Raw genomic sequence first — 14,639 nt, forward strand, 5'->3', positions numbered from 1 at the left:
CACACACACATATATATATAAAACTGAATCACTTTTTTCTGTACACCAGAAAATATGACATTCTAAATCAACTATACTTCAATTTCAAAACACGATCTCACTTGACTTGGCTGTATGCTGAAGTTTGAGAAAGCCTGTTCTAGACAATTTCCTTTTTTTCTTTTCTACAAACCTGTGTTCCTACAGATAATTATTTCAGAAATGCTATCTGAGTCTGCGAATGCCAATAAATGAGAGGACCAAGTTCTAGATTGAATGCTTTTGCCTGAAATATGAGAACACGACTGGAATTAGTAGCCAGTGTCAGTCGGTGAGTCTGCTGCTATCTTAAACATAAGACTGCCCGTGAAATGTACCTGGAAGATATTAAGCATCAAGCCATGAATAGAAAAATATTTTGAAACTCTGTCTTCATGAAGTCCTTCTTAGAGGGCACAACCGTGTCCCATCCTGCCTCGAAAATCAGTCAGGACCTAACAACTCCAAGCCTGATTCTTAGCCAAGAACTTGAGATGTTTACATGAACAATGATTAATGTGCTCATGAGCATATTGCCATGGAAGATAAGTGGAGTTTTGTTTTTGTTCATGAAATTCTGCCCCGGGGCTGTCTTATCAGCTACTGATCATGTGTCGTGGGGGCCCCAAGCCCCCTCCTGTGGGATGTAACATTGGGGAATGTTGAACCAAGCCTCACTGAGACGAGAGACGACCATTTCAGTGACCTCGCCAGCAGCTACACCACCTCGAAGCAGAGCCAGTTTCGAGCAGTTTTGCTCCTTGGCTGCTTGAAAAATTATGACACCGTGTACATTTGCTATTTGCCCCTGATGGATTAGTAGATCATAAGACTTCGAGTAAGAACACAGTTTACATGTCACTTTTGGTGGTCATTTCAACCCACCCTTCATTTCTCGTCCATTTTGATCTTCAAGGCCATTAACTCATAAACTTGGCAGCAGGTCTGTGCCAGGGAAGGCTGCTTTCTGGCATGGGTTCTGCTCTTTTTATTTCTTTAACAGACTGTGTTTTAAAACTGAGCTTTATAAGAACCATTCCAGAGGCAGCTGAAGGTACAAGTATGTTCTCTGCCATGATTTAGACTAAAACCCACAAAACTACAAAGAAGGAGTGTGACTATTGCTGGCTCCTTCACCCCAGCACCTTTGCTTATGTTCTGGGAGTTACGATAACTGTGGTGCTGGAGCAGACTCTTCAGAGTCCCTTGGACTGCAAGGAGATCAAACCAGTCAATGCTAAAGGACATCAACCCTGAACATTCATTGGAAGCACTGATGATGAAGCTGAAGCTGAAGCCCCAATACTTTAGCCACCTGATGCAAAGAGCTGACTCATTGGAAAAGACCCTGATGCTGGGAAAGATTGAAGGCCAAAGAAGAAGGGGGTAGCAGAGGATAAGATGGTTGGATGGCATCACCAACTCAATGGACATGTATTTGAGCAAACTCCGGGAGATAGTGGAGGACAGAGGAGCCTGGCGTGCTGCAGTCCATGGGGTTTCAGAGTCGGACATGACTTAGTGACTGAGCGGCAACAACTAGATCAGTTCCTGTTTCTGAAAGAGACTCCTCCCCACCGTTGCTCCCTCCTCTAGACATCAATGATGTAAGACAGCATCCTTGCTGTCCTTCTTGCAAGATTAGGTTCACCAAGTTTTATGCTCTCTTTTCATCAGGATCACTGAACAGCCCTGCTAGCCCTCTTCAAGTCCACCCGCCACTTTAAAGGACCAGAACTTGGATCGTGAGAGGGCTTACCCTCCCTCTGCAGGACCCATGCCACATGTATGAAGCAACTCTGGAGGTCCCTGGCTGTGCTGGATGTGAAAGGATGGATTCTGCCAGTTCTCAATGAGCTTGAATGTTTACGGCAAAGACACAAAGACCAAGAGCTATGCCCCAAACCAATATCTAAATTCCCACTTAATGCATGGGGTTTTTAGAGTAACGCCTACTACCATGATGAAATGACCCTCTCCCATTCTCCTTCAGCTCTCCCTACAGTCTTCTAAACTCCTCTGCAAAGGCATGGAGATCTGGTGACGGGGGTGCGTTTCGCCTTGCCTTCTCAACCAGGTTTGCAGGTCTGTGGTTATAGCAGAGTCAGGGCAAAGGCAAGCATGCATTTTCAGCCATGTGCTGTGATGCAGGATTCTCTGAGGAGACAGGGCATCAGCTGCGTGGTCTTGCTGTGACTGGAGATGCTGCCTGGCACTGCGCTGCAAACCCTGAAGGAGGAACCATCACAGATTCCCAGAAACGCTTGAAGAGCCCCAGCTGAAAAGCCACAGCCGAGGCTGCACTTGCAGACCTGACTCCAGTCTCTTTCAACAGCATCCGAGATGTGTATCGCGGTGTACGGGCTGCCATGGTGACGGAGGAGAGGGCAGGGTTACAGATTGTCCCGGGCTTACACCAGAGCTTTCCCATACACTGCTCCAAAGCTATCAGGCAGGGCTCACATCGCGAGATCAAAAACCAGCCTACAAGTTTCCCCGAGTCAGACTTGCCTCTATGCCCCTTGAGGCCTCAAAGGGCCATCGTCCCCAAAAGGCATGCACTCAGCAAAAAAGGAGGAGGGTGCCTCTGGGGACGATGGGGAAAGGACTTCTGGTAATAATAACTGACTCTCGGAGAAACGCATGTGATACCACGAATGCAATCACAAAAAAAGAATGTAAACGGATCTGCCCATGTACTAGCATTTTCTAAGAGGAGTGGACAGACTCATCTGCATGCTAATTCAACAAAGGGATCAAGCAAGAGGGTGCACGCTGAATCAGGACGGTTTGGAAACAAATAAATAGGAATGAGCAGGGGAAGGGAGGGGGGCTAAGGCATGAACAAAGGAGTATGTTGTCCATCGTGCGTTATCTTGTGAGGTCACCGGGCGGTCCCGGCTGATTGTGGGGGGGGACTGAAAGGATGCAGCCACAGGACAGGGCAGGCTGCAAAGGAACCCTGGAATACAGGATCGATTCGGGGAGACAGACCGTGACAAGAGGAAAGGGAGGGTGGGGTAGGCCGCCCAGGGCTGGAGGCTGGAGAAGGAAGGAAAGGAAGCAAGTGGGAGGGAGCACCAGGGCATTGGACGTGGCAGGACAGATGGATGGGAGGAAGGAGTCCTCTGTCTCCGTGGGTGTGAGATCAGAGACTCGGATGGATGCTGCAAGCCAAGGGCACAAGGCAATGGGAACTCAGGCCTCTATCCCCAAGGACCTCTCCCCAGGAAAGAGTCAGCAACCACCTCTTCTGAAAGAAACCCACTGACCACAGGCACACGGTCAGATTCCCAGGGACCCCCTCTCCCATGGGTCCCGCCATGGTCCTCCCAGCATGGTCCTCCCTGCCACTCTTCTCTCTCACACCTGGACGTTCCAGGGTGCTGATGAGCCTGCATGCAGGGCGGCAGTGGAGACTCAGACACGGAGAAGAGACGTGTGGACACAGATGGGGGAAGGAGAGGGCAGGACGGACTGAGACAGCAGCGCTGAGGCAGATGCATCACCATGTGTAACCCAGGCAGCCGGTGGTGAGTCGCTGCATGACGCAGGCAGTCAGAACCTGGGCTCTGTGATAACCTAGAGGGGCGGGATGGGCTGGGCGGGGGGACGGAGCTTCAGGAGGGAGGGGACGCGTGTACATCCATGGCTGATTCATGTTGATGCATGGCAGAAACCGACGCACTAGTGCAAAGCGATTATCCTCTGATTAAAAACAAATTTAAAATGAGAATATAAAAATATGAATAAAATTTTATAATATTAAGAAAAGGACCTCTTCCAAATCCACCACATCCTCAAATAGGGTAAAAAGAAACTAGGGCCCACTGTTTTTTCTTTTTGAGTCAAGCGGCATGTGGGGTCTTGGCTCCCCAGTCAGGGATCAGATGCTTGCCCCCTGCACTGGAAGCGCATAGTCTGACCACCAGACCCCCAGGGAAGTCAAAAGACTTACTGTTCTGTCTGTGAAGCAACATGTAGCCCCATCACACTAAGCCAACTCACATGCCCCCACGATCCCAACACCAGCTCACAATCCCCAGCTTTTGAGACTCAGACACATCCACGAAATCTCTTCAGACAAACAAATGAGCAACCCTTGGCCAAAGGTTAACAGGCAGCTTCTGCTTCTGTGAGTATGCGTGGGAACTTCTTTAAAACACTGACAAAATCAGAATGACTTTCCTATACTTCCCATGACCTCCCAAAGGTGCATTTACTGGCAGTCAGCTCAGGCACGTCTAGACCTAGCATGATGCGTGCACTTTGACGCTCCTTTTGCAGCACAGGCGGTGGGTTCCTCTGGAGCCAGTCTAGATCACTGCAGACCCTGAGTCTTGTCCACAATTACGTGGTCTGCATCAGAGATAACAAAGCACGTTGGCTGAGCTTTTCTGCTGTGCTTTTCAGGAGGGATGGGGAGAAAACTTTATGAGGTCAGAGGACAGAAAATCGCCGGCTCAGTCACAGTACCAGAGCGGTCCTCACCTGGAGAAGCATCTTTCCCTGTGCTAGTCAGCTCACTGGTCCCTCATCTTTTTCGATGGGGAGAAACAGCAACCTCAAGCTTGGTGCCTGGGACCAGGTCACACTGGGACTTGGGCGGCCTGGACAGATGCCAGAAGCTGGAGAGCGACAGCTTGGGTCTAGGAAGGAGGATGGGAGTTCTGCATCCACGTGTGAACAGGCAGAAATCATCCCACAGCCCTGAGTCATGATTCCTCAGCTATGAGGCTTGCTCATGTCATCCAGCTGGTGGGGTTGTACACCCCAGTGAGGGCTTAGGTGATGGGACCATGCTTGCCCAAGGCCACCCCCCTGCACTTCTCTACCTGGCAACACTCCATCCTCCTCTGGGCCATGGCCCTTCCATTGCAGCACACATGGCCCATCCCTTTCCTGGAGGGAGAAATTGAGGGAGGAATTCTCCCTTCCTGCTCCCACAACTGCTATTGTCAGAGGTGGTGCTTCTATTGCAAGATCAGTGCTTTAGATTAAACATCCATTTTTGCTCCTCCAGCTCCAGGCACTTCACTTGTAAGGTTAAATATTACGCGTGTGAGTCTATTCTGGCTCTAGGTGGCTTTACTGAAACATCTAGAGCTTTATGCTGTGTGCCGTGGGTTCATTCCCCACTGCACCCCATGGCTGGCACTCAGGAGGGTGGGTGGGCACCTGGGGAATGGCCAGGTCAGCTTTCTGAAGACAGGGGGCTCTCTGAAGTCTGGCTGATCTTTGGATCCCCAGCATCTAACATCGCACTTGGCATGAATTGGCCCTTGATAACTACTGATTTTTTTTTTCATGAATGACACATAAATTAATAAGCTAATTAAGTCATTGGGAAAGACATAAAGATTCAGGTGTAAATATGATCGATTACATGCTTCTGCTCTGAAAGACTGGCTCTCGTGACAGCTTGGAACTGGCCACTTGTGTTAGGGGGACGCCACTGGTTCCGGGTTATGTAATTAGGATGGATGGATGATACTTCATCTTTCTGTAAACTCGAAATCGGACAGGCGTTGGGAATGACTTCTCAGCCCATCTGTGTCTGAGAGCAGCTGGCGAACGGGCTGACCTGCTTGTCAGCCTGCAGTTGAGGGAGGGACTGTCCCTGTGATCTCTGAGCGGAAAGGTCTGACTGATTCTAGGCTCCAGATCCACAGAGGCAGGGTCAGACTGTTTAGAGCTCCCATCCAAGATCAGCTGTGTCACGTGACGTAGGTCACGCATCTCACGGGACATCCTGGGATGTCTCAAAAAAAAAAAAAAAAAAAAAACAACAGGTGACACAGGGGTGTTTTCGTACCTGGCCTAGTTGTAATTCTTTGCGTAGCTTCGGGATATACTGAAGTATTTGGGAAAATAAAAGCTGCACCCCCTGCAGACAAAAAGGAAAGACAGAACACGTGAAGGTCTTGCTGCCGTGGTTGTCCGTCTCAGCAACAATGCCTAGCCTACTTTCCCCCTGACAACCAAGGCAGGCGGCCTCCTGGAAGCAGCCACACCTGATCTGGGGAGCAGGGATAGGACGCGGGTCAGAAACCTTTGCTGAAGCTGGAAGGGATGCTGCACTTGGCATACAGGGTCTTGGGTTCGGATTATTCAGCTTCCTTCCTGTGTTTCTCCATCCTCCCACAAGCTAGCTTTCTTAGAACAACTCTTTGCTGGGTGTTTTCATTTTTCAAATTGTATCAAAATCCATAAAACATTTTTACAGAGCCCTTAGAAAGTAGTATCAAAGAATTGTAACTATTTTGCCAAAGAATATATGGATCTAATTAAATGAATCCACATCTCTGTTCACAAGCCTGTCTTCCCTTTCTCTCTCTCAGTCAAAGCTCAACTTGTTAACGGACAAAGTTCCCTGTTTTCCAGCTCAGTCCATTTGGAATGTGCTACTCTGCTTTTCGATTGCTTCTATGTTTAGTGAGGACAAAAATAATGAAATCAGAGCTTCCTTGACACTTTCATTCCCTGCTAAAAAGAATTTTTAAATGACTATGAAGTTATCTGAAAGTGTGTGTCTTTTCAAAGCATTTCTTAAGAGAGGGGAATTACTTTGTCTAAGGTGCTTGCTATTTCTGGCCACGAGGTTATTAAAAAGCTTATTGTGTAACCTACATCAGAAAAGTGTATGATCAATTCAAAGCAATTTTTAAACTTCAGAATAAAAACATAATGTTCTGAACATTGAGGGCCAGCTCAAGAGATCAACTAGCAATCCCTGCTATACTCAAGCTTGGACTCACTCATATTATATGTTTAAAAATAACATGGCAAATATTCGGGAAACGGCTGCATTTTTCTGTGTGGGCTGACCGTGCACTGGCTGGCTTGCTTATGAGGGGTTACTTGGTCCTTCCAACACTCGATGGCTTTCTCCCTAGCCTGGGGGTGGCAGAGGGTCCCGGGAAAATGATACAGTGGGTTAGCAGCCTGTGGTCAGGCTTACACAGTGTCTCCATCAAAATGGAGAAAAGGGATGCCGCCAGGACCACATTCATCCGCAGAAAGCCCAGCCTCTACTCTCAGCCTTTACTGGGAGGGGAGGGAGAAGGGTTAGCAAGGAAGAAGCATCATGTTAAACTCTATCAGGCTCAGGCCAAAAAAAGAGAAATAAATATTAATAGGATGTAGAATCAATAGTTAAGACATGGAATAGCAGGTATTTGGTTAGTTACTCATTTCAAACCTTCCAAAATCATAACATAGCCTCCCTTGCAACAAAAGCTCCCCAGAGGCAACCAACATTCCCTCCTACTGCCTTTTGCAAACGTACAAGGTCTGTGCAAGAAGATACAAGTCAAGTCAAATGGCCTAAAACTTTACCAAAAAGGGAAAAGTATAATCCCTGCTTGTCCTAGTAAATACTCATTTAAGAATTGAAAAAAAAAAAAAAATTAAAGTGTTGAGTTCTCAGCCTTTAATTTTCAAAGGAGAACAAGGAGGATGCGAAGGGCCCCTTTATACAGGACATGCTTTTAGTTTCTACAGTCAGCACAGGGCACATTGGAGCACTCAGCCGCAGACAGTAACCCAGCAAAGTGAGCTGAGGCTATGGCTAGAAGCTAATCCTGCACATATCCTGGCTGAAAGAAATCCTCTGACTGGCAAGGAAAGCAGGGGAGTACTCAGAGACCAAAGAGGCTGCGGTAGCTCCAACACAGAGCCCTGATCTACCAAGGCCCCCTCCACCATCCACCTCTGCCATCTGCCTTCCTGATGCACTGGCTGTTCCTGTTCCGCCTGGAAAGCATGTGACCTGTAAACAAAAGCCTACGCTTGTCCTGGGGGCAAGGGGCGGGGCCAGCATTACCTGTGTTTCTAGCATGCATTAACCGTGGAGAGTTTTGTAAGGCTTTATCAACATCATCTGAAGTCAAATGTGGAAGAGGTGCTACAAAACAAAACAAAAAGGCAACATCCAAATGAAAAAAAGAGAGAGAATTACCTTCCTTGAAAAATTTTAAAAAAAAAATGAAGAAGAAGAAAGAAAATATCTGCCCGTCCCCCCGCCCCCAACACTCCCCACCCTAAATATCATGGGCTGCTTGGAAATCTCTCCATGGCTCTGCTACCAGTTAGCATGTTAAAACCTAGATGGGGGCCTATATGGAATCCAGGGATGCCAGGCAAAGCATTTACACCAAAGAATTCACACCACCCACTGTTGCACTGTCTCGACTAGCTCCTTCTGACTGTGCTTGACCTTTGAAATATTAAAGCATGCATCAGACTCTGTAGATTCATGCCTCTCATTGCCAAGATGCCATTCCCATTCTGGCAGGCTGAGCCACATCTCAAGATACCAAGCAAAAACGCTCCTCATTTTGTGTTCCAGTATGCAAGGGAGTTTGGTTTGGCTCTCGGGAAGATAAACGCCATACTTCCCATCAAGTAGGAGCCCTACGGTAAAGTTTCTCCTGTTTGGACCTCACGGAGATGAAATAACGTGTGACCGGGTAAAGCTCTGCTTCCCTCTGATATGTGATCCTCTCGGCCAGGGGAACCCTGGAGGAGCAACTGAACACTAGCGGTGACTTTGCTGCTTCTTATAAACGAGCCACTTTCACTCCGCATCTGGCTAAGTCATCACCTGCTGAGCATTCTCTCAGATCCTAATGGGAATCGGGTTGGGGCTGAATCCTCTGCATCTGAGGTTAAGAAGGACCTCAGACAGTGCTCTTCGTGGGGACTGGGGACCGCCTTACTCTCTCTGAGGTAGTGGAGGTGCGACAGGAGGATGTCAGCGTTGTAGCTCGGGGTGAGCCTCTGAAAGTCATCTTTGGTCATCTTGCACAGCTCCTTCCCGTCGATATTCTGGAATAATAAGATGTCAACGTCCGGAAGCCCGTATTCTTTGACTGCCCACTCCAGCCACTGCCGGACATGGTCTGTACTCCATAGCGTGGGATCTGAAAGGGGACGGAAGAATATTTAATCAACGCCTGAAGACAAACTCCTGGGGCAAAGCCATATCCCAGGTGGGATCTCCCACTAGCCTCAGCTTTCCAGAGCATCACCTGCCACTCTTCCAGAATTTTCAAGCCAGGCTCAGGGACCAGTCCAAGGAGAATGTCTGAAGAACAACTGACTTATGCTCAGAGACTATTTTTAAAGTAAGGTTTTTTTTGTTGTTTTTGTTTAAGCAAATAAGGGTATTCATTGATTCACATAACTGAAAAGTCCAGGGGATATACTAGCTTCAGGCACGGTTTGGTCCAGGAGCACAAACACTGTCACGAGACTCAAGTCTCTCCATCATTTGCTTCTCTTTCCTCTGTACTGGCTTCATTCTCTGACTGGTTCCTTTGATACGCTGGGCCCTGCTGGTTTGAGTTTTCCATCCTAAAGAGCTAAACAACTTCCGTAAAGAGCTTCTGAGCCTCTTCTCCACAGTTCACTAAAACTCTTTAGGGTTGAGAATCACTGGACCAACTTGAATCACATGGCCATTCCTGAACCAATCACTATGGTCAAGGAGGTGGGCTGTGCTGATTCATCAGGTCTGAATTACACTTCCACCCAGGAAGCCTAAGATTAAGTCAGACTGAGCCACGTGGACTGACCACAGAGAGAGGGGGCTCCAGGAAACATCAAGGAGTTGCTCCAAAAGGATGGAACTGATGCTGGTCAATCAAAAACAACACTGATGTCAATGCTAAGACCAGGTATTGAAAAAGTTTAAAGGGAATTATCCTGGAAGTGTAGGATTCGTCATACCACTTGCTTCTTTGTTGCTCAATTAACCTAAAGTTTCCTGGAGGGATAAGGTTTTCTTCTTATTCATTTCTTTTTCTTCACCTATTCATCTGAATAAAGAATATCTGAATCACTCTGCTCTACACTGAAACTAACCTAACACTGAAAATCAACCACACTTCAATTTAAAAAAAAAATGGGAGGGACTCCCTGGCAGTCCAGTGGTTAAGACTCTCCGCTTCTAAAGCAGGGAGCCTGGGTTTGATACCTGATCCCACATGCTGCATGGCACAGCCATAAAATAAATAAAATTTAGAAAAAATAAATTTTAAAAAACAATGAGAAAAAATGAATAAGAATCAATGAAAACTTTCCTTAAAACAATACTGGTGTCTTTATATGAAAAAAAGAACAACATATATCAGAAAGATGTTAATTACATATTAACAAAAAAAACATACAATATTTGTATGAAATGCTGGAAAATGTTGACCACAGAATTGGAAATGATATGTAGGTCAACCTGAGCCCTAGCACCTCCCAGCAAGCAAGTGTTTCTAGGCGAAAGGCATCAGTCACACGCTTTTCCTGCAGAGAAGCTGGTCTGGCAACTCACTCACACCTGCAGGAGGCAAGCTGGCTGGGGGTGTTCACATTCCACAACCGAGGCACAAACACCCACAGGATGCAGGCAGTGTTGTCACGCTCGGTCGCCATGTACGGAAGGCGACCCCCGTAGGACTAGGAAGGCAGGGCCCTGGGGAGAAGGGGCAGGTGACCCCCTCAACGGAAACATAAGTTGAAAGCACCCCACGCAAACAGCCTGGGTGGAGGGCACCCAGTATGCCTCACTGGGAGATGCGACCCCTCCCTGGGGTCCCTGAGCACCAGGAGACATCGGGACCAAGAACAAAAGGCCAGAGTTCTTCTAATCCCTGCGTCTCTCAATGCCATGACCCCCAGAGACTGCTTCTCTCCTCTGTGTCTGTTTCCCATGTGGAATGAAAACCTAGGTCTGGGGGTCTCTGGACAGGCTGGGAGAGGGTAGGCATGCCACGAGGCTCAGATCATCATGAGTGGACACATTTGCTGTGGGAAGAGACCACCCTTTTATCACTTTCTAGCTTAATAGTTCTGGAATCCCATTTGCTTCATGGGAAATAGATGGGGAAACAGTGGAAACAGTGTCAGACTTTATTTTGGGGGGCTCCAAAATCACTGCAGATGGTTTTACATCCATGAAATTAAAAGACGCTTACTCCTTGGAAGAAAAGTTATGACCAACCTAGATAGTATATTCAAAAGCAGAGACATTACTTTGCCAACAAAGGCCCGTCTAGTCAAGGCTATGGTTTTTCCAGTGGTCGTGTACGGATGTGAGAGGTGGACGAAGAAAGCTGAGCACCGAAGAATTGATGCTTTTGAAGTGTGGTGTTGGAGAAGACTCTTGAGAGTCCCTTGGACTGCAAGGAGATCCAACCAGTCCATTCTGAAGGAGATCAGCCCTGGGATTTCTTTGAAGGGAATGATGCTAAAGCTTCCAGTACTTTGGCCACCTCATAAGAAGAGTTGACTCATTGGAAAAGACTCTGATGCTGGGAGGGATTGGGGGTGGGAAGGGGACGACAGAGGATGAGATGGCTGGATGGCGTCACTGACTTGATGGATGTGAGTTTGAATGAACTCCGGGAGATGGTGATGGACAGGGAGGCCTGGCGCGCTGCGATTCATGGGGTTGCAAAGAATCGGACACGACTGAGCGACTGAACTGAACTGAAGCATGGGCATCCGGTGTGCTATTGGAATACACTCTGTATTCCAGAAACAACAGAGTAATGGCGAGAAACAGCCAGCCAGTCACGTGCCACCAGAATTCTCCTTTCTCCCTTCCGCCTTCCCTCCTTCTTTCCTTTTCGTTCTCACTCTCCTTCTGCCTCCCCCTCCCTCCCTTCTTTGGTTTCTCCCCTATGGTCTCACATCTTTCTCAGTAGAAAGGAATCATTTTGACTCCAGTAGAATTCATCCTCGGCCCATTGCCCTCCTGGACACCCCAGGAGAAACCACTATCCTGAAATGTTACATGCATCGCCCCTGTACATATCTGAATACTCTTGCTATATCCACTATACATATTGCTGTGTGCCTTTCAACTTAATATAAACGACATCTAATTTGCTTTTGGCCCTCAGCACTGTATTTTCAGGGTGTGTTCAAGTCCATCCATGGAGATACAGTTCATCATTTAAGCAGCTCTTGCATACCCCCTCCCCATGAATATACCCAATTTACTTATCAGTGAAGACCCCTGCATCCCCCTCCCCACCCACATGTGAAGGAATCTGCATTGGTCCATAGCTTGGAGGAGACTGGAAAAAAAAAAAAAAAACAAACCCAAAATACTACAGATGCCTGCTCTCACTCACAGAGATGCTGAAAGAAATCTGCAGGAGGGCAACCTGGGTATCAGTTGTTAAAAGCTGTCCAGGTAATTCTAATGTGGTTCAGACCATCTACTCCCGGATTTCACTCCTTAAGAGTGTGATCACAGGACCTGGAAGCCTCTGCATTCCCTGGGACCCCTAATTAGAAATGCAGAACCCCCAGGTGCCATGCAGGCCTGCTGAATCTGAGTCTGTATTTTCATAGGATTCTCAGCTGACCCGTGTCCACACGAAGCCTGCAGAAGTGCTGGCCTAGGTGAGTACCTCCATGCAGAATTCATGGTCACAGGACCTATGCCTAACTAAGATATCTGGTTCTGCTACAAAGCATAAAATACCTACAAAAGCTCAAATGGCAGCGTTGACAGAAAGGTACGCCTACGCCTTTGTAATCCAACCACATGGAAACATTTTGTTAGCCTGTGAAAACTGAATGTTACCTCCATCCAAGTCATTGAAGTTCAGATGGCTCTCTGCCATGAGGTCAGAATTCTGCTTTCACGGACAAAACGTTCAAAACTTCAGACTGTTTCCATAGAAAGTTTTTTTTTTTTTTTCCCCTCCCTTTTTCTCATGGCATGTCATGATTCCTCATCATATAGGAACAAATCATATACTGGTCTCAGGATGCCCTGAATTCAAGTCCTCTTTCCTTAGTTTTATGCAGAGGACAGTGAAACAGCCCTCTTAGAAAGAAGGTCCTCCTTTCCACTGGGTCCCCAAGTCATTTCCTGTAAATTCCACCACTGGGTATAGAACCCGTGGAAGGACTATGCTTTGGTGTAACTACTTCCTAGAAATCAGTTCATTCTGGGAAGGCATTTTCTTCTCTTAATGGTGGAAACATATTCTGAAAATGATACATAAATATCTTCCTGAAAGTTGCTGGCTTCACATTACCATGGCCAAGTGACACCTTAGGAAGACAGCCAGAAGAAGGCCAATTTCTCTCCAGAATCCCTTGGTGTGACTGTTAATTGGTTTCCCTTGCTAAGCTCAAGGTTGCAATGGCTCTTTCAATTTTCCTTTAAGAGAATCTCATGCAAGACCCCGGAGGCCAATTTCTCTTTGATCTGCACTATTACCGCTAAATTCTTGCTCCAGATTGGTCAAATGGCCCTTCTCTTGTCCTGCTGGCATGAGCATAAATCCCTACAACCTTCCCAATCATCAATTAGGCAGTACTTTTCAGATGCCTTTTAAAAACTGTGTGTATTCTCTGAACTAAAAATTCCACTTCTAGAAATTTACCCTTAGGAAATCATAGAGGAAGTGCGCAATGATTTATTTTCAAGGATGTTCTTTGTAGTGTTGTTTATAATAGCCAAACATTGGAAACACCCTAAATGTCCCACAAAAAAAAAAGAACTAGTTAATTTGCTGTACATTTAGGAACATTCTTGTGATATTTAGAGATGAAAAATTACACTGCTGAATGTAGTTACTGATATAAAAAATGTTTAAATTAGATTATAATTTTTGAAAACATTATGGTCGTATAATTATATTCTTCAAAGAAATACAAATATATCCTTGGAAAGAATTTTCAAGAGATTGGCATTGGTATGGCGATTATTGTGTCTCAGCAAAAGGCAACGGAGATTTAAATTTTTTTTTCTTTTCACTCAACTTTATCTTTTTTCTACAATGAACATGTGATACTTTGGTTAAACAGTTATTTATAAAATATGTATATATATGTATATATATTCTCTGTGTTTCAAAATCAAAACAAGGTCCTACAAAGGACTACACATTTACATTTGCTAAAATGTTTTTATGACATTTTCATAAAATTTTAATACTACTTTTTTTATCCAGTTCATGCATGGGAGTTGTTTCATCGCAAAAGAACAGAACTACACGAAGTCGGGTTACTCCTGTACCCTTTTGGAATTTGATCGCCACACCTCTGCCCTATACATTTAGAAGCAAAGAATAGTAAAAACAGAATATGAAAATATGGCCGCTTGACAGAGTGAATGGGGACGCTCCTTTCCAGTCTGTCTCTGGGGCACCATTATTCTAGACCACCTCTACGGGTGTTCTGCAGGGAGCGGTTTGCAAGGGTCAAGTCTGAACTCTTCAGTCTGAAGCACATGGCCCCAGGCTCCCGGGCCCTATGGTTTTCCTAAGCATCATTCCCAGCTTTCTCCTCCACCCAGACCGTCCATCCCCACACACCCAGCGGTCATGTCCTGAACCCACACCCCGGCTATGCCCACACACCACCAGCAGGCTGAAGACTCACCTTTCCTGCACCCTCGCCTACACTCACCGCCTCCTTTGGGTATCTGTCCTCCACACTCTTCAGGTTTAGGAGCTGACAGTGACTCCCGGGGCAGGAACGTGAGGACAAGACAGGAGGCGCTGTCCCTGGCCCAGTAGCAGGGCCCACCCTAGGCTTCCCCAAGCTCCCTGGGCCAGGCATAAATGCTGCTTTTGTAAAAGGGTATTTTTTTAGGGTTC

The 14,639-nt window shown here is 46.7% G+C and overlaps 1 protein-coding gene across 7 annotated transcripts in view; it reads right to left on the minus strand.

Annotated features, from left to right (window-relative positions):
* The window catches only part of ERG (ERG, ETS transcription factor), a 322,032-nt gene that overhangs the window by 14,997 nt on the left and 292,396 nt on the right, over window positions 1–14,639 (minus strand). For 4 of the 7 annotated variants that reach the window (XM_018052850.1, XM_018052857.1, XM_005675706.2 and 1 more), the window contains 3 exons: window positions 8,739–8,942; window positions 7,844–7,924; window positions 5,834–5,905 (listed from right to left, as the gene is read on the minus strand). In XM_018052850.1, the coding sequence (XP_017908339.1) occupies window positions 5,834–5,905; window positions 7,844–7,924; window positions 8,739–8,942 (357 nt within the window). The remainder of the gene's footprint in view (window positions 1–5,833; window positions 5,906–7,843; window positions 7,925–8,738; window positions 8,943–14,639) is intronic. The other 3 variants (XM_018052858.1, XM_018052859.1, XM_018052860.1) reach the window with 2 other exon arrangements.

Source organism: Capra hircus, chromosome 1 (genome assembly GCF_001704415.2).
Source record: "Capra hircus breed San Clemente chromosome 1, ASM170441v1, whole genome shotgun sequence".
NCBI classification, from domain to species: Eukaryota; Metazoa; Chordata; class Mammalia; order Artiodactyla; family Bovidae; genus Capra; species Capra hircus.